The sequence below is a fragment of the Scyliorhinus canicula genome, chromosome 12, assembly GCF_902713615.1.
Source record: "Scyliorhinus canicula chromosome 12, sScyCan1.1, whole genome shotgun sequence".
Classification (NCBI taxonomy): Eukaryota; Metazoa; Chordata; class Chondrichthyes; order Carcharhiniformes; family Scyliorhinidae; genus Scyliorhinus; species Scyliorhinus canicula.
In genome coordinates, this window is record NC_052157.1 from 11196995 (window position 1) to 11216456 (window position 19462).

General features: G+C 49.8%; 1 protein-coding gene across 1 annotated transcript in view; it reads left to right on the plus strand.

Moving 5' to 3' along the window:
• The first annotated feature begins 4434 nt into the window (after positions 1-4434).
• The window catches only part of nox5 (NADPH oxidase, EF-hand calcium binding domain 5), a 107906-nt gene continuing 92878 nt past the window's right edge, over positions 4435-19462 (plus strand). The window contains exon 1 of the mRNA XM_038813555.1: positions 4435-4493. Coding sequence (XP_038669483.1) covers positions 4474-4493 — 20 coding nt within the window. The 5' untranslated portion in view covers positions 4435-4473. The remainder of the gene's footprint in view (positions 4494-19462) is intronic.

The window sequence follows — 19462 nt, forward strand, 5'->3', positions numbered from 1 at the left end:
TCCTAAACAGAAAATCCAGCCCCATGAATTTTGTGATGAGAAATCTCTGGCTTCCTTAGTGGTAAGCAGTAATGGCCCGATCCACTGAAATGCAGGTCCACATATTTTTCAAACACTATAGCTCGATCGTTCTTCATATCGAGCGTCATCTGAGCCTTCTTCATCATAGATCAACTTAACAATAGCGTATCTAGCTAGTAACCACATCAGTACTGATCAACAAATTGATCCCTGAGATCTTACGAAGGAGGATTACCCGTTCTCAGGATGTTAATTTATTGTTACTTCAAGGGGCTGGTTTAGCACAGTGGGCTAAACAGCTGGCTTGTAATGCAGAACAAGGCAGAAGCGTGGGTTCAATTCCCGTACCAGCCTCCCCGATCAGGCGCCGGAATGTGGCGACTAGAGGCTTTTCACAGTAACTTCACTGAAGCCTACTTGTGACAATAAGCGATTATTATTATTAAAACCGTAATTCCTTCGCTGTGGATAGTTCGTTGCATTCTGATATCGGGATCACACTGGAATTACTGATTAACCAAGCCTGTACATTTCTTGTGTTTAAACACCTAGGGTTACCATCCCAGGTACTTTTTTTGTCTCAACTTACAAATTGGCTCTGGTTATGACCCCTTTCCAGCCTCCTCTCACATTAACCCCATCTCTGTTTTGGAATTTCCATCTAATGTTTAGTCAACCTTGGAATTGAGCCCCATTGAATCCGCTGTCCTTTGGTACACTGCATTTTAATTTTCATGTGCTAAGAGAGTGGCTGGAAAGGACTGTTTTCCCAGGAATTTCATTTAGGGCTGAGCCATTTGATCGAAGAGAGATTCTTTCCCCTGCAATTGAATCCCTGTTAATACCAAAAGACCGTCAACATAGGAAATGCCTGCACAGTCCAGTATTTAAACACCAATATGGATTCCTGAATTTCAAATCTCTGTGGTCTTTGAGAACATTTATCAAAATCTATTCTCCCATGAATTGATCCTGTGATTTCCTAAAATTTATTAAATTTTGCTTCCAATAACATGCCCTTTGTGGAAATCTCATCCATAAATTTTAAGACAAAGTCCAATTCCTCTTCTTGATCCAGATTATCCACTTTCCACTCTGAAATACAATAATAATAATCTTTATTATTGTCACAAGTAAGTTGACATTAACACTGCAATGATGTTACTGTGACAATCCCCTAGTCGCCACACTCCGGCGCCTGTTCAGGTACACCGAGGGACAATTCAGAATGTCCAATTCATCTAACAAACGCGTCTTTCAGGACTGTGGGAGGAAACTGGAGCACCCGGAGGGAACCCATGCAGGCACAGGGAGAGCGTGCAGACCCCGCACAGACAGTGACCCAAGCCGGGAATCTAACCCGGCTCCCTGGCGCTGTGAAGCAACAGTGCTAACCACTGTGCTACCCTGCCGCCCCTCTCCTTATCTTATTTCTGTCTGGTAATGATAATGCTAATCCCTCACCTTGCTTCTTTTGGGGTGTGGATGAACCCGGGTCCACGTTTTAACTTCAGCTGTCCATTTCTGATACGGCTCAGAGTCAGAAACAACGGGTGGATGGTCAACACTTGCAATTTGACACCGCCCTTCCGCCATTTCCATAACTTAAATTTTCAACGGCTGGTTTTCCTCACAGGATTGCGACAAAAGGCTTCCGATACAACAATCAATCGCCAAGTTTAAAGTTCATCCTCTGAAATGAAAAAAATGAAATGAAAATCGCTTATTGTCACAAGTAGGCTTCAAATGAAGTTACTGTGAAAAGCCCCTAGTCGCCACATTCCGCCGCCTGTTTGGGGAGGCTGGTACGGGAATTGAACCGTGCAGCTGGCCTGCTTGGTCTGCTTTAAAAGCCAGCGATTTAGCCCAGTGAGCTAACCAGCCCGTGGTTTAGGGTCATTAGTTTTAGGTTTTAGGTTTGCCAGCCCAAGCTAGGTTTATTGTGAGACCTTCTACTAAGCCACAAGGAACTCTCACCACAAGGCACTCCAGGTGTCTTTATGTATAGGATAATCAATGTCACATGTTTAACTAGCATTCCCTTTATCAAGGTAATTGATGTACGCAGTGATTAATAGTACATTAACATTGAAGGGCAGGGAGAAATGGTGTTGTCTTTTTTTGGTTGAAGATAGCCACTGACCAATGCTACGTGTCCGCCCAAGCCTCAATGTTACCAAGTGCTTTATTTTTTGTGGTGGTATGATTAGCATAGCTGCCTGCCATTGGTGCAGAACACCGGCTTACCATTGGCCCTGGTCGGTCATGTGCCTCTCGACCGGTTGGTTGAGACCAATCATGTGACGGCTCCCCGATTTGTCGAGAGGCTGAGTTAACCCCGCCTCCAGGGCGGGGTATAAATACCCAGTACTCCCGGTGGTCGTCCTTATACTGTAATCGACCACAGGGCTAACATCTAGCTGATTAAAGCCATACTTTTGTCCAGCAACTCGTCTCGCATTCAATTGATGGTACATCATTCTTAAAGAGAAAAAGTATGGAAATGTCACTCACTTGGATCTCCTCCAAACACAGTGAGAGGTTAATTCAGGAGATGTTGCTCATGCAAGTCAAAGAGGAGAAGCCAAAGCGCACAGAGGCACTCTGCTGACGTCACTATAGATCACGTGATGTTCCACCAACAGGGATGTATTGCTTAAATACACAGCACCAAGTCCTGCTGTAAATTGACATGATATTGGTTTCATTATCTGTGCGAAAACCTGTAGAATTATCAGTAAGCAGTGCCTTATGACAGAGGTTCAAAACAATCCCTTATTAACAGACATTAACAAATCAAGGAAAAATAGTTGGGTTGAGACCTCTGGCCTTGAGGAGGATTCTTAAAAATTATTCCATGAAATGAGGGTGTCGCTGGCTGGGGCTGCATTTCTTACCCATCCCTAATTGCTCCTTGAACTGAATGGCTTGTTCGGCCACTTCAGAGGGTCAAACACAGTGCTGTGGATCTGGAGTCACATGGAGATCTGACCAGATAAAGATGGCAGATTTCCTTTCTGAAAGGACATTAGTGATGTGTTTTACGGACAATCAATTCAGGGTCACCATAAGGCTTTTGCTTCCATATTTTCTTGAAAATACCATGATTCCACCGCCTCCCCGTTACTCCTGCAGTAATGTCTAGATTTTACGATGATTTACCTCCACTAATAATAACAATCTTTATTCGTGTCACAAGTATGCTTTCATTAACACTGCAATGAAGTGAAAAGCCCCTAGTCGCCACACTCTGGCGCCTGTTCGGGGTACACTGAGGGAGAATTCAGAATGTCCAAATTACCTAATAGCACAACTTTTGGGGCTTGAGGGAGGAAACCGGAGCACCCGGAGGAAACCCACGCACACACGGGGAGAACGTGCAGACTCCGCACAGACAGTGACCCAAGCAGGGAATCGAACTTGGGACCCTGGCGCTGTGAAGCAACAGTGCTTACCACTGTGCTATCGCGCTGCCCATAATCATGATCATTACTCCATCTCGCATTTAGCGCCTCCCTCTTCACGGTTTTGTCCAGTTCTGATGAAAGGTCGCAGACTGTAAATGTTAACTCTCTCCACAGATGCTGCTTGACCTGCTGAAAATTCCAAGTATTTTCTTTTTAAAAAAATTTCTGACTTCCAACATCTGCAATACTTTGCTTTTGTATTCCTATTTGTGGGAGCTTCCTCTGTGTGAATTGGCTGCCATTGTTCTGCATTATAGCTGCATTAATGCCAAGAAAAGACTTCACTGGCTGCAACGCGCCGCGGAACATCTTAGGAGTGTGGAAGGTGTTATATAAATGCAAGTTCCTCAATACCACTTGAAAGGTGCAATTGAGAATACATTGTCAGCACCATCTGCTCCCAATGAATCAGAAATCTTTAGGAGAGCAAACGAGAAAATTAAAGATCTTTCTTAAAGTTGTGGAAATAACAGAGTTACTTGAATTTGTATCCTGGAAACAATTCATCGGTTCTTTGGTGACTTAGTTTTCTTTGCAATTAGATTGTATATCTTGTAAATTAGTCTTTGTGGAAACAACGAATGCCCTAATTGTTTTCATGAGCAGAAGTATTGGAATTGAAACTTCATTAATATTCAGATTCATGTGTGGAAACAATTGTGCTCCTGAAAACTGCATCTCAGTGTCATCTGAAACTGGGGCCACTTGAAAGGTGTAACTGGGAATAGGTTGTCAACCGCACATGCTCCCCGATGAATCATTCAAAATCCTTTAATCTACGGATCAGCGCACATAACCATCACAAATCAGAGTGAGAGCATAAATTGAAAACCTTCCGTACCGCAAGAAAGACAAGTGAGCAAAGATATTCCATACTCCAATAAATCCATTGTACACAAAAAGGGAAAAGAAAATCGAGGGAAAGAAATAGCTTAAAACTGAATTGTGGCAAGATGTTTTGGACAGTAGCAGTAGCTTCTAAGACATGGTTATGAACAAAGACAGGTAAGGATCTGCTCACTGCATTTTTTTACGGTTATTTTTAAAGTGATCCAACTATGCATTCAAAATGTAAAGATCCAATCGGATGCATTGTTGTTATATGTTGTTAGGGCAGCATGGTAGCACAGTGGTTAGCACTGTTGCTTCACAGCGCCAGGGTCCCAGGTTCGATTCACAGCTTGGGTCACTGTCTGTGCGGAGTCTGCACGTTAGAATTTTTTAGAACAGTACAGCACAGAACAGGCCCTTCGGCCCTCAATGTTGTGCCGAGCAATGATCACCCTACTCAAGCCCACGTATCCACCCTATACCAGTAACCCAACAACCCCCACCTTAACCTTACTTTTTAGGACACCACGGGCAATTTAGCATGGCCAATCCACCTAACCCACACATCTTTGGACTGTGGGAGGAAACCGGAGCACCCGGAGGAAACCCACGCACACACGGGGAGGACGTGCAGACTCCGCACAGACAGTGACCCAGCCGGGAATCGAACCTGGGACCCTGGAGCTGTGAAGAATTGATGCTAACCACCATGCTACCGTGCTCCCCCCACCATGCTACCGTGCTCCCCGTGTCTGCATGGGTTTCCTCCGGGTGCTCCGGTTTCCTCCCACAAGTCCCGAAAAACGTGCTGTTCGGTAATTTGGACATTCTGAATTCTCCCTTAGTGTACCCAAACAGGCGCCATAATGTCGCGACTGGGGGTTTTTCACAGTAAAGTCATTGCAGTATTAACGTAAGCCTACTTGTGACAATAAAAGATTGTTGTGTTATCTTCATGGTGTTTGCGGTTTAGGGGCGGAATTCTCTGACCCCCCGCAGGGTCAGAGAATCGCTGGGGGGCGGCGTGAATCCCTCCCCTGCTGGCCGCCGAATTCTCCGGCACTGGCCGGAGCAGCGCCCCCCCCCCCCCCCCCCCCCCCCCCCTCCCAGGACCCCGGAGCCCGCCCGCGCCGCCAGGTCCCGCCGGTAAGAGACCTAGTCTAATCTACGCCGGCAGGACTGGCAAAGAACCACCCAGCGGGACTTCGGCCCATCGCGGGTCGGAGCAGCCCCCCCCACCCCGGCAATTCTCCAGCCCGCGATGGGCCGAAGCCCCGCTGGTTCTTTGCCAGTCCTGCCGGCGTAGATTAGACTAGGTCTCTTACCGGCGGGACCTGGCGGCGCGGGCGGGCTCTGAGGTCCTGGGGGGGGGGGGGGGGGGGGGGGCGTGGGGCGATCTGGCCCCGGGGGGTGTCCCCACGGTAGCATGGCCCGCGATCGGGGTCCACCGATCCGCGGGCGGGCCTGTGCCGTGGGGGCATTCTTTTCCTCTGCGTCGGCCGTGTCAGCCTCTGCCATGGCCGACACATAGGTGAACCCCCCCGCGCATGCGCAGCCGCTGACACTCCCGCGCATGCGCGGACTCGCGCCGGCCGGCGGAGTCCCTTCGGCCCCGGCTGGCGTGGCGCCAAAGGCCTTCCACGCCAGCCGGCGGGGCGCAAACCACTCCGCCGTCGGCCTAGCCCCTGAAGGTGTGGAAGATTCCGCAGCTTTGGGTTGGGCCGATGCCGGAGTGGTTCACGCCACTCCGTCCCGCCGGGACCCCCCGCCCCGCCGGGTACGGGAGAACCCCGCCCTGGATGTTTTATTGCAAGTGTTTGGTTGGTATGGTAGGAAGTTTGAGGCGAAACCAATTATGTCCTCTACCCTCTTGGAAAACTCCCATGTTGAGGTACAGTCCCACAAATGCTGAAAACCCTCTGGTTCCTCAGCCAACTTATTCTTCATTTCGGAAATGCGACAGGGTGTTGGCCAAGCTGGTTATTAAGGTGCAGGAAGGCTGTGAAGATACACCTGATCATGGTCTGATGAGACATCTATGATCCAGTAGCAGTAACTGGATATCGGTCGAGAGAGGGAAGCTAAACCACGTTTCCCCCTCCGTTGCTCACCATAGCATCCCAAAAGCACGCTGCTTGAGATAAATTAATTCATTCATGGTTTGAGCACCAGATCTTCCTGGTTTCAGTATCAAACTATTTAATCCAATGACAATATTCATTTGTTTGCACTGAATTCCAGTCAAACAAGTCGCTTCTTATTTACTCCCATTGCAGACTTTTCTCTTTCCATTCACTCCCAACGAATATCAGTTGGACTAATGAACGAATAGATCCTTTTCTACTCAATTTCATCAAAGGTTATTAAGAGTGGTTAGGCATTACTTGTGCAGGGTGTTTAATTGTACTCAGGTCGTGGCATTAATTGGAGACTCACCTGTGCTATATATAGCAGCAGTTTGAAACTTGGATTGCAGGATATCTGTCTCTGTAAATAATAATGCTTGCAGAAAGTGCATAAAGACTTGGTCCCAGATCTATCCTTCACTACCTGGCTATATAAATTGTAACATGCTGTGCATTTTATTATAATAATCTTTATTATTGTCACAAGTAGGGGGCTGTTTAGCATACTGGGCTAAATCGCTGGCTTTGTAAAGCAGACCAAGCAGGCCAGCAGCACGGTTCGATTCCTGTAACAGCCTCCGGAATGTGGCGACTAGGGGCTTTTCAGAGTAACTTCAGCGAAGTCTACTCGTGACAATAAGCGATTTTCATTTCATTTTCATTTTCATTTCAAGTAGGCTTACATTAACACTTTAATGGCATTCCTATTAAAATCCCCCAGTCGCCATACTCCGGTGCCTTTTCTGAGGGTGAATTCAGAGGGTGGGATGCTCTCATCTTTGGGTTGTGGGGGGCGAAGCCCACGCAGACACGGGGAGAATGTGCAAACTCCACACGGACAGTGACCCGGGTCCGGGATCGAACCTGGGACCTCGGCGCCGTGAGGCAGCAGTGCTAACCCACTGCGCCACCGTGCTGCCCTGCCAGGACTAATACAGGGGTCCAGCATGGCGTTGGAGCGGTTCACGCAGCCCCAACGCAAAATGGTGCAGGGCTAGAGGGGGCCGGTGCGTAGGAAAGGAGGCCGCCAGCCAGAGCGGCTGGCCTTCTGATCGGTGGGCCCCGATGGCGGGCCAGGCCGCATCGGAGGCCCTCTCCAGGGTTGGTGCCACCCTCCCTCCCCCCCCCCCCCCCCCACCCCAACCCCACAGGCTGCCATCCGACCCTTCCACACTGAGTTCCCACCAGCTGAGAGCAGGCGAGGTTGGCGCCTGCGGGAATCAGCGTTTCCACAACGGCCGCTCGGCCCATCCCTGCCTGGGAATCGGCGGGCCGGCCGCGTAGAGTGGCCCGCGACCGACGCCGCGCCAAACACGTTGGCGCCAATGGCGCCGATTCTCCGCTCTGCAGAGAATCGTGTGCCGGGGCTGGGACTGCGAGGCCCGGTCGCGGGGATTCTCTGGCCCGGCAGCAGGCTGAGCGAATCTCGCCCATGATGTCCACATTACCTAACAGCACGTCTTTCGGGACTTGTGGAAGGAAACTGGAGCACCCGGAGGAAATCCATGCTTCACAGCGCCAGGGTCCCAGGTTCAATTCCCGGCTTGGGTCACTGTCTGTGCGGAGTCTGCACATTCTCCCCGTGACTGCGTCTGAAATGTATCTTTTGTTTCTATGTTTAACTGGTATTTGAAGCAATGTGGGAATGGAGATTATTACTTAAGGATTGTGCTTGTTGTCACGTCATGACTGGCAAGGACTGCTCCTAGCTCACTGCTTGTGTATAGTACTTAGTATTTGCACAGTAGAGCTTTAAGATGTGCTAAGACCCTATTATTTAACAGAGCCATTTACCAATGTTGTAAATAATAGCTTCAACTGGCAATGTCTGAATTTCTCTGACAGAAAATCAAGAGGAAGAAACTGAATAAGTATTTGGTTGACAGTTTGGAGTTTCAATCAAATCAGGCAGGATAGGTGTTCCCTGTCCCACCAGAATTGAGCTGCCTAGGGGGTCTTGTGGTGCAGTGGGTGCCTCTGAGACAGAAGCCCTGGGCTTTGGTCCCATCCCAGGACTTGACAATCAAGGAAGCTGCATTGTAAGGACCCTTCCTGTTGATTCCCTTTTATCTCGCTTCTTTATTTTTGCTGTCATCATTCTGATCCATGGACGCTCAATGGACATATAACTTTAAGTCGAGCAGGGGAAAAGAGGAACTCAAAGTTACCATTTAGTACACAGCGCTAGCTTTCGACAGCAGAACTCAGACTTTCGGCACCCGAGAGATTGGTGGGACTCTGTTCGATGGGTTGGCTTGTGGTCAAAGAATTGGCCAAAAGGCCATTTTCTGCCCGGCAACAGGCAGTAATTGGGTCCTGCCTGAGTGGGACGATTTTCAGAGATCCAGAGCAAAGGCAATCAGAGGAAAAAACTGCTCTCTTTCTCTCTCTCTCTCTTTCGCTCTTCCTCATGTTTTCTCCAGAATAGCTGCTATATTTCTTGCAGGTCCAGAATTAATCTACAGTAAAAACCATTACAGACCGGAAACCAAAATCTCAAACTGAAAACCTTGAATGAAGGTGTGCTGGAAACAACCATCAGAAACAAAAACTCTTATCTTTTTACATTACTTATTATTTCACACCCCTCTTCTCCCCTCTGTGTTTGTCTGTCATGTGTGTGTAGAGGGTGGGGTGAGTTTAAGTGGGGGGGAGGGGTTAGGAACTAGATAAGAGTTAACCCTGTTGTATTCGCTACATACTTAATTTACTGTTATTAATAAACTTAATTGGGTTTAAAGTTACAAACCTAGTGACTGTAGTTATTGGGCACCTAAGGGCCAAAGACCCTTAAAAGGTGTTTATCTAAGAATTTCAATTGTGTTGCGTCCCCGGGTCAAGTGGGGCTGGAACGGATTTGACTGCCTACTCGCCCAAGGGGTCATAACAGCGTTCAAAGTGGGGCCAAACAGGTCAAGTATCAACCTGTAAATCTTTCCAACGCACGCCACTGGCAGGCGGTAAGAGTGGGAGAGATCCCTGGTCAGCCATGTGATTAAATGAACTTGGTGCACCTAGAATATAATTCCTACAGTGCAGAAGGAGATAATTCATAGAATCATAGAATTTACAGGGCAGAAGTAGGCCATTCAGCTTATCGAGTCTGCACCGGCCCTTGGAAAGAGCATCGTACTTAAGCCCACACCTCCACCCTATCCCCATAACCCAGTGACCCCACCTAACCTTTTGGACAGTAAGGGGCAATTTAGCATGGCCAATCCACCTAACCTGCACATCTTTGGACTGTGGCAGGAAACCAGAGCACCCGGAGGAAACCCACGCAGACACGGGGAGAACGTGTAGACTCTGCACAGACAGTGACCCTGCTCACATTTGAACTCTGGTACTCCGGCGCTGTGAAGGAGCAATGCTAACCACTGTGGCATATCACTGTTCATATCTCCAGACTACAATATGCACGGAAAGATGTATGTTGCCACACCAACTCTGACTTCTTGGGGGGGCCAGTTGAAGGGACAGCCGATGTGTATGAGACTGGTGCCCATAGCACAGGTTTCGACCCCAGTTCTGGCTGGCATGGACTCGGGACCTGCCTCCTTGCCCTACCCTTTGGTGGAGATCATAGCACTGTGGGTTGGACCTGCCGCTGGGAGAAGAAGGAGATGAATTGGGCTGTCTAAAACAGTTTTCCAGGCTTGTGCAATGATTCACCCGGAAGAACTGAAGGAATTTCGGCACATGGTCTGAACTCGCCTGCTTTCCACTTGCTCTGTGAACTGAAAAACAGGCGTGATGCAGAATCTCTGCCCCGTGCTGCTGTCTCTTCCTTCTCATGGTAGTCACACAGAGGCTAAACCTTCAGTTCCAAACAGTTCTGATATGCTCAAAAAAAAACTGACAACATTGGTAGTGCAAACTGAAATAACTAATGCACACTGCTCAGTGGAGAAGCCATTCATTCGTTGCACAGCTCTTGCTTCCATGATCCTTTTCTACCTAAACTGGTTGGTGATAACCGGTGCACGTCGATTATATGTGACTCACATCCATGTAGAGGCCAAATATATTCACACCTGGCTTGGTCATGCAATAAGCGCTTATTACTTTCAGGGTATTCTTGCTTCAATTCTCCTTTTTGAAGTTCACTTTATACACCTGTTAATTTTAAAATAATGCCTGCAGAAAACACTTAGCTCTGAAGGTTTATCAGAAATCCTAATGGGCCTAGATTAAATAAGTCTAATGTCCATATTTGTAGAACACCTATAAAGAACTTCATTGGTCCCCTGTCCTTTCCAAACGTTGCATTAAAAAATACTGATTCTGATTGACGAATGCCCATGTGCTCCGTGCCCCCCCACACACACACCGCATTCTCCTCCAGCTCTTCAAGCTCTCTGCTCTTAGGACTGTCGTTTGCAGCTGCTCTCCCCCCCCCCCATTTAATTGTCAGAGCTTTCAACCTCCTGACTCAGTATTCAGAATCCCGTCCTGAATCTGTTCCTGCTTCTCCCCGAATCCCCTTCAAATATGCCACTTCAACCTTCTCTATGGCCACTTTGCCAGCTTTTCACTGGTTCTGCCCTTCCCCATGACAGTGAAGTGTCTGATGTTAAATGCGCGATACAAATGGGTCTGCTGCTGTCTGATGTGCACAATACTCCAAGTTTGTTTCTCCACCGACGCATCCCTTTCATGATTTTGCCCATCTTGGCCCCGCACGCTCTTCTTAAAACCCTTACAGCTTCTATATTATAATCTTTATTGTCACAAGTAGGCTTACAGTAACACTGCAATGAAGTCACTGTGAAAAGCCCCCAGTCGCCACATTCCGGCGCCTGTTCGGGTACACAGAGGGAGAATTCAGAATGCCCAAATTACCTATCAGCACGTCTTTTGTGACTCATGGGAGGAAACCGGAGCACCCGGAGGAAACCCACGCAGACACGAGGAGAACGTGCAGACTCCGCACAGGCAGTGACCCAAGCCGAGAATTGGACCTGGGATCCTGGAGCTGTGAGGCAGCGGTGCTAACCACTGCGCTGCCGTGCTTGCTGCCTCGTTGAACCCTGAGAGCTCCCCAGGCGGGAAATCGCAGGTCTCGCCGTGTGAAGTGTGCCAGAATGTTGTGACAAGAGACTCTGAAACCGAAACATTATTCCTTTCATGCCGTCACCGAGAAAACATAGTTAATAATTTAACCATTGTGTAAGGAAGAGCAAATAGTTGGGGTTTAATGGCTACGGTGTGATTCATTTCTGTTTCTAATTAGCTACTCAATCCCGACTCAATCCCGACTAACAAGTCAACGGGGAGAGAAAGCACATTTAATCTGTTCCTTGTTTCTGACATTAACCCAGGAAGGCAGCAACTGAGTAAGAGCAGCAAGTTCCAACTGGGATGAGACTGATCACCAGTGAGAGAATTGAGTACAAGCGGAACCGGAGATTTAGGTAAACAGCACACACACGTGATTCCCCCCCCCCCCCCCCCCCCCCCCCCCCCCCACCCCACCGCCCCCACCCCCCATTAGGGGGCTGGTTAGCTCAGTTAGCTGGATGGTTTGTGATGCAGCGCGAGGCCAGCCGCGCGGGTTCAAGCCCTGTACCGGCTGAGGTTATGCATGAAGGCTCTGCTTTATCAGCTCTCTCAGCCTTGCCCCGCACCTGAGGTGTGGTGATCCTCAGGTTAAATCACCACCAGTCAGCTCTCCCCTTGCGGTCTAATAATGACTTTCATTTCACCCCAACACACTTGGGAAACGCAGATTTCATTGGAGTAGGCAAATTATAAAAGCAAATTACTGCGGGTGCTGGAATCTGAAACTAGAAGAGAAAATGCTGGAAACATCTGTGAGGAGAAAGAAGTGCTTACGTTTCGAGTCCAGATGACCCTTTGTCAAAACTAAAAGGCACAGAAAGTGGGAGATATTCATACTGTAGTGTGAGGGAATGAAAGGTGAGTCATAGCCACAGAAACCAAGGGGAATAAGTAAAAATTGGCAGTCCCCAGAGAGAATAAAAGATGTGAAAGGCCAAAAAGCAGAGAAACTAAGATCAGAGGGTAAACTGTGGCAGATGTAGATGTGGGGGGAGGGAGGGGACATGGGTGGGAGAGAGGTAAACTGAGAAGAAGGGGGAAGCAAAAGAGAGAAAAGGTAAGGAAAGGGGGAATAAGATAGGGGGAAGAGTGGGGGAAGGAAATATAGAAAGAAAGACAAGAAAGAAATGAAAGGTAAAAGTGATGTGCTATCAATTGCACTTAAAGACTCGAATCGGTACAAGAGAGGCTTTATTACCGTGAGATGTTTATCCTTCGACTGCAGCTGGTAGAATGGCAGCTCAGGAGAACTCATACATATTTATACTGCTGCCTGTGGGCGGAGCTAGCCGGAAGGGGCTACCGACAAACCTGTAATACAGGTACTGCTGTACATCCCCTAATACATGCACACACATAATTGCACAGTGGTGGATCACCACATTCACCCCCTGTTAAAAATGAGTCCGGCGGGGGTGACGTGGAATTATATACATAATCCGTGAATTATTTACAGAGGGGAGGGGAAAGAAAATTAAGTGTCCATCTTGCAACCCGGTGCCCGTCAGAGGTTGAGTCTGACCGGTGGTCTGCCGGTTCGTTGAGAGCGACGCAGCAGTGCTGGCGACGTCTGTACAGGCGGTGTTGGCGTCGACGGCATCGGCGCTGGCGGTGTTGCTGCTGGCGGTGTTGGTGCTGGCCAGTGGCTGGACGACTCCGGGAGCGTTCCGAAATCTTCCTTGTCCTCTAGTGTGGGCAGGGGGACGAGGGATGGACCTGTTGGGGCTGATGCTGGGAGCGCCGGGGGAGGGAAGGGTGGGTGGGGAGGTGTGTGGGAGTGGGATCGGCACCTGAGTGGGCCAGGTCCCTGAGCGAGACTTTATCCGTCGGGGAACTCCACGTAGGCATACTGGGGGTTTGCGTGGAGCAGGCATACCCTGTCCACCAGAGGGTCCGCCTTGTGGAGTCGGACATGCCTACGCAGTAGGACCGGCCCTGGAGCTGCGAGCGAAGTCGGGAGCGACACCCCGGATGTAGACTTCCTAGAGAAGGTAAAAACACGTTCATAGGGTGTGTTGTTAGTAGCGGTGCACAGCAGTGGCCGAATGGAGTGGAGTGCATCCGGGAGGACCTGCTGCCAGCGAGAGGCTGGGAGGTTTCTGGACCGTAGGGCCAGCTGGACGGCCCTCCATACCGTCCCGTTCTCCCTCTCTACCTGCTCGTTTCCCCGGGGGTTGTAGCTGGTCGTCCTGCTGGAGGCGATACCCCTGCTGAGCAGGAACTGACGCAGCTCATCGCTCATGAATGAGGATCCCCTGTCACTGTGGATATAGTCGGGGAAACCGAACAGAGCGAATATGGAATCGAGGGCCTTGATGACGGTGGCAGACGTCATATCCGGGCATGGGATGGTGAAGGGGAACCTAGAGAATTCATTGACCACACTAAGGATGTACATGTTGTGGTCGGTGTAGGGGAGGGGCCCTTTGAAATCCACGCTGAGGCGTTCAAAGGGGCGGGACGCTTTCACCAGGCACGCGCGGTCTGGCCGGTAGAAGTGCGGCTTGCACTCCGCACAGACCTGGCAGTCTCTGGTGACTGTCCGTACTTCCTCGACGGAGTAGGGCAGATTGCAGGCTTTGACTAGGTAGTACAACCGAGTGACCCCCGGATGGCAAAGGCTGTCGTGCAGGGCACGAAGCTGGTCTACTTGTGCTCTGGCACATATACCTCGGGAGATGGCATCTGGGGGCTCGTTGAGCTTGCCGGGGCGATACAAGATCTCGTAATTATAGGTGGAGAGCTCGATTCTCCACCGCAAGATTTTATCGTTTTTGATCTTGCCCCGCTGCCTGTTGTTAAACATGAAGGCTACCGACCGTTGGTCAGTGAGGAGAGTGAATCTCCTGCCGGCCAGGTAATGCCTCCAGTGCCGCACCGCCTCAACGATTGCCTGGGCCTCCTTTTCAACAGACGAATGTCGAATTTCGGAGGCGTGGAGGGTACGGGAAAAGAATGCCACGGGTCTGCCTGCCTGGTTTAGAGTGGCGGCAAGGGCGACATCTGAAGCGTCGCTTTCTACTTGAAAAGGCAGTGTCTTGTCTACTGCGTGCATCCCGGCCTTGGCTATGTCTGAGCGAATACGGGCGAAGGCATGTTGTGCCTCAGCCGTGAGGGGAAATTGCATGGACTGGATCAGTGGGCGGGCCTTGTCCGCGTATTGTGGGACCCACTGGGGTAGTAAGAAAAGAACCCCAGGCATTGTTTGAGAGCCTTGGGGCAGTGGGGAAGGGGGAGCTCCATGAGGGGGCGCATGCGGTCGGGATCGGGCCCCAGGAGTCCGTTTTGGACTACGTAGCCGAGGATGGCTAAGCGGTCTGTGCTGAATACGCACTTCTCCTTGTTATAAGTGAGGTTAAGGAGAGATGCGGTGTGGAGAAATTTGGCAAGGTTGGCGTCATGGTCCTGCTGGTCATGGCCACAGATGGTGACATTGTCTAAGCACGGAAACGTGGCCCGCAGTCCGTACCGATCAACCATTCGGTCCATTTCTCGTTGAAAGACCGAGACCCCGTTAGTGACGCCGAAGGGAACCCTAAGAAATTGATAGAGGCAACCGTCCGCCTATAAGGCAGTGTAGGGACGGTCTGATTTATGGATGGGGAGCTGGTGGTAGGCGGATTTCAGGTCAATCGTTGAGAAGACCCGGTGCAATCTGATTGACCATATCAGATCTGCGAGGGAGGGGGTACGTGTCGAGCTGAGTCTACCGATTAATGGTCTGGCTGTAGTCCACAACCATCCTGTGTTTCTCCCCAGTTTTAACCATCACCACTTGGGCTCTCCAGGGGCTGTTCCTGGCCTCGATAATACCCTCCCGAAGCAGCCGCTGGACTTCGGACCTGATGAAGGTCTTGTCCTGGGTGCTGTACCGTCTGCTCCTGGTGGCGACAGGCTTGCAATCTGCAGTCAGATTGGCAAAGAGAGAGGGAGGGTCAACCTTGAGGGTCGTGAGGCCGCAAACGGTGAGTGGGGGTAGGGGCCCGCCGAATTTGAGGGTGAGGCTCTGGAGGTTACATAGAAAATCCAGGACCAGTAAAAGTGTAGCACAGAGGTTGGGGAGAACGTACAGGCGGAAACGGCTGAATTCCACACCTTGTACGGTGAGTTTGACCAGACAGAAACCCCGGAATGGGACAGAGTGGGATCCGGAGGCCAGGGAGATCCGCTGGTTGGCGGGATGGACCGCGAGGGAGCAGCGCCTTACCGTGTCCGGATGGATGAAGCTATCGGTGCTCCCGGAGTCTAGTAGGCAGTAGGTCGCGTGGCCATTGATGAGCACTGTCGTTGAAGCGGTAGCCAGGTTGTGAGGACAGGATTGGTCAAGCGTCATGGAGGCGAGCAGCGGGTGATCATCCGAGGAGTCCGACGAGGAGCGGCAGCGACCCGGGTCCCGTGGTCCAGTCCCGCGGGGAGGACAAAATGGCGGCGTCCGAAGTACCTGTAGGGGAGAAGATGGCGGCACCCATGCAGCGCACGTTGTGGGGGCGGGGCAAGATGGCAGCGACCATGGAGCGCACGTTGTGGTGGTGGGGCAAGATGGCGGCACCCACTGGCCGCACGTGAACCTGCGGGGGGAAGATGGCGGTGCCCATGGTGCACACGTTGCGGGGTCGGCGCAAGATGGCGACGCCCACGGGTCGCATGTGGCCCCGGGGGCAGAGGATGGCGGCGCCCATTGCGCGATCGGTTGAGGAAAGGTGGGAGGTCGAGCGCGATAGCGGGAACTGCACGGGCCTGACACACCGCTGCAAAATGGCCTTTCTTGCCACAGGATTTACAGGTCGCGGCGCGGGTCGGGCAGCGCTAGCGGGGTTGCTTCTTTTGGCCGCAGAAGTAGCAGCGGGGACCCCCAGAGTGCGCGGTGTGGCGAGCAGCGCAGGCATATTGCGCGGAAGTGGCCCCAGTCGGGGAGGTCGGTTGCGGGGTCCATGAGGGGTAGGATGGGTGGGCCGCGTGGCGAGCGGGGTAGGTCTGTACATTACGCAAAGCGACCATCATGGAGAGCGCTAAAGTCTTTGTCGCCGCTAGGTCGAGCGCGGCCCCTTCCAGCAGTCATTGCCGGATGGGGTCCGATGCAATCCCCGTCACAAATGCATCCCGCATGAGGATATTGGAATGTTCCGTGGCCGTGACGGCTTGCACTTGCAGTCCCGTACTAGAGGGATAAGGGCCCACCAGAAGTCTTCAATCGACTCACCCGGTTGCTGGACGCGAGTGGCGAGTACATGCCTCGCAAACAGAGTGTTCGTCTTCTGGACGTAATTTTCTTTGAGAAGTTCCATGGCGCCTGCGTAATTCCGCGCATCCTGTATCAGCGGGAACACGCTGGAGCTCAACCTTGAGTAGAGGAGTTGAATTTTCTAAGCTTCCGACGGTGCGGGGTCCGCTGAGGTGATGTAGGCCTCGAAGCAAGCCAGCCAGTGGTTAAAGTCTTTTCTGCGTTAAGGCGATTGCGGATCCAGCTGCAAGCGATCGGGTTTTATTCTGATGTCCATGATGCGGAAAATCTCACAGTAATAAATTGATGCGCTATCAATTGCACTTAAAGACTCAAATCGGTACAAGAGAGGCTTTATTACCGTGAGATGTTTATCCTTCGACTGCAGCTGGTAGAATGGCAGCTCAGGAGAACTCATACATATTTATACTGCTCCCTGTGGGCGGAGCTAGCCGGCAGGGGCTACCGACAAACCTGTAATACAGGTACTGCTGTACATCCCCTAATACAGGCACACACGTATTGCACAGCGGTGGATCACCACAAAAAGACAGTTAAAATGAAATGGAATGAAAACAAAGGGGTCGAGGTGGGGTGGAGCTAATCAGCTGAAGTTGTTGAATTTGATGTTGAGACTGGAAAGTGTGCCTAATCAGAAGATGAGATTCTGTTCCTCCAGTTTACATTGAGTGTCACTGGAACATTACAGCTGGCCAAGGACAGACATGTGGGCATGGGAGCAGGGTCTTGTGTTAAAATGGTAAGCAACAGGAAGGTTAGGGTCCTGAATGTGCACAAGCCAAAGGACTATTTTTGTGCAGTTTCACTTCTCTGTGAGTCATGAGACCAACTCAGATATCAACTTGGTCACATTTTTTGTGGGTTAATCGCTGGGGAGCAATCAAAAGCAAGAATGCGACCTGATTGTTTCCTTCCTTGGCTCAGAAACTTTGTGAATATATTGTCCTCAACCAATGCTGTACCTGAGAACCAACAATATAGCGGAGGCTTGATTTCATGGTCAGTGGAAAAGCAATGGTGCTCGTCACTGACTTCCAAGAAAGCTGCTTCCATCCCTGCAGCGTCGATTTCCTCTTTCTTTGACAGCAGTTTAAAACTGTTACAAAGCCAAAGAGAGCTCCAGGCATCCAACAGCCATGATATCAGCAGCCAGGCTGAGCACCCAATCACAATTAATTATTCTCACAGACAGCGATAAAGGAAGTATTGAATTCTTTTAAGTTCGAATTTAAGTTCGAAAATAGAAAAATAAATGATTATGTTAAGATTAAGGTAGAAGCTAAAATATTCAAAACAAAGATTTAAAAAGTGAAATTAGTTGGACATTTTTTATTATGGATCATTATAGATAAATTTGCTTTTTTAACAATAGGAAATAAACTTTTAGGGACCAGTGATGGTTTTTTTTAGCAATACTTTTTTAATCAGTGTGCTACTAAAAAGCCAGTTACTTCTCATTCAACAGTAACCTTTTCATGATATAATAGCATAAAAGCGGAGGTTTTCATCAATTCACGGACTGCATTGATTATTTGAATGGAAAGAATGTGCAAGTGTGTGGGGAATGGGTAGTAGAATGACATTTGGAGAGCCTGTGCAGACCGATTACTGAATGACCTCATTTACGCCGTAACAATTGGGTGGTTTTGCTTGGGGATTACATTCTTTTTTTTCCCTTTTAAAAATAAATTTGGAGTACCCTATTAATGTTTTCCAATTAAGGGGCAATTTAGCATGGCTAATCCACCTAACCTGCACATCTTTGGGTTATGGGGGTGAAACCCATGCAAACACGGGGAAAATGTGCAAACTCCACACGGACAGTGACCCAGAGCCGGGATCGAACCTGGGACCTCGGCACTGTGAGGCAGCAGGGCTAACCACTGTGCCACCGTGCTGCCCAGAGATTACATTCTGAAGAAGCGCAAGAGCACACGAACTGACAGCAATTTCTGGATTTCTCTATTGTTCCATACATGTGCGAACTCCCAAATTCACTGTCAGTTTCAGCTGACCAATGATTGAGACACTAAAATTTTGGTCATCATAACCATTGCAAAATACAGGGTCATAATGTAAACAAAGAACAAAGAACAATACAGCACAGGAACAGGCCCTTCAGCCCTCCAAGCCTGCGCCGACCATGGTACCTGCCTAAACTAAAACCGTCTGCACTTGCGGAGTCCGTATCCTTCCATTCCCACCCTATTCATATATTTGTCTAGATGTCCCTTAAATGCCGCTATCGTACCTGCTCCCACCACCTTCATATATTTACCTCTGTGTAAAAAAACTTGCCTTGCACATCATTTCTAAACTTTTCCCCACGCACTTTAAACCGATGTCCCCTAGTACTTGACTCTCCTACCCTTGGAAAGAGCATATGACTATCCACTCTATCCTTGCGACTCATAATCGTGTAGACATCTATCAGGTCGCTTCTCCACCTCCGTCGTTCCAGTGGGAGCAGACCGAGTTTATCTAACCTCTTCTCATAGCTAATGCCCTCCATACCAGGCAACATCCTATTACACCGCTTCTGTACCCCCGCCAAAGCATCCACACCTTCTGGTAGTGTGGCGACCAGAATTGTACACAATATTCCAAATGAGGCCTAACTAAGGTCCTGTACAGCTGCAACATGACTTGCCAATTTTAATATTCAATGCTCCGACCCATGAATGCCAGCATGTGATTGAAGGATTAAGCAAGAG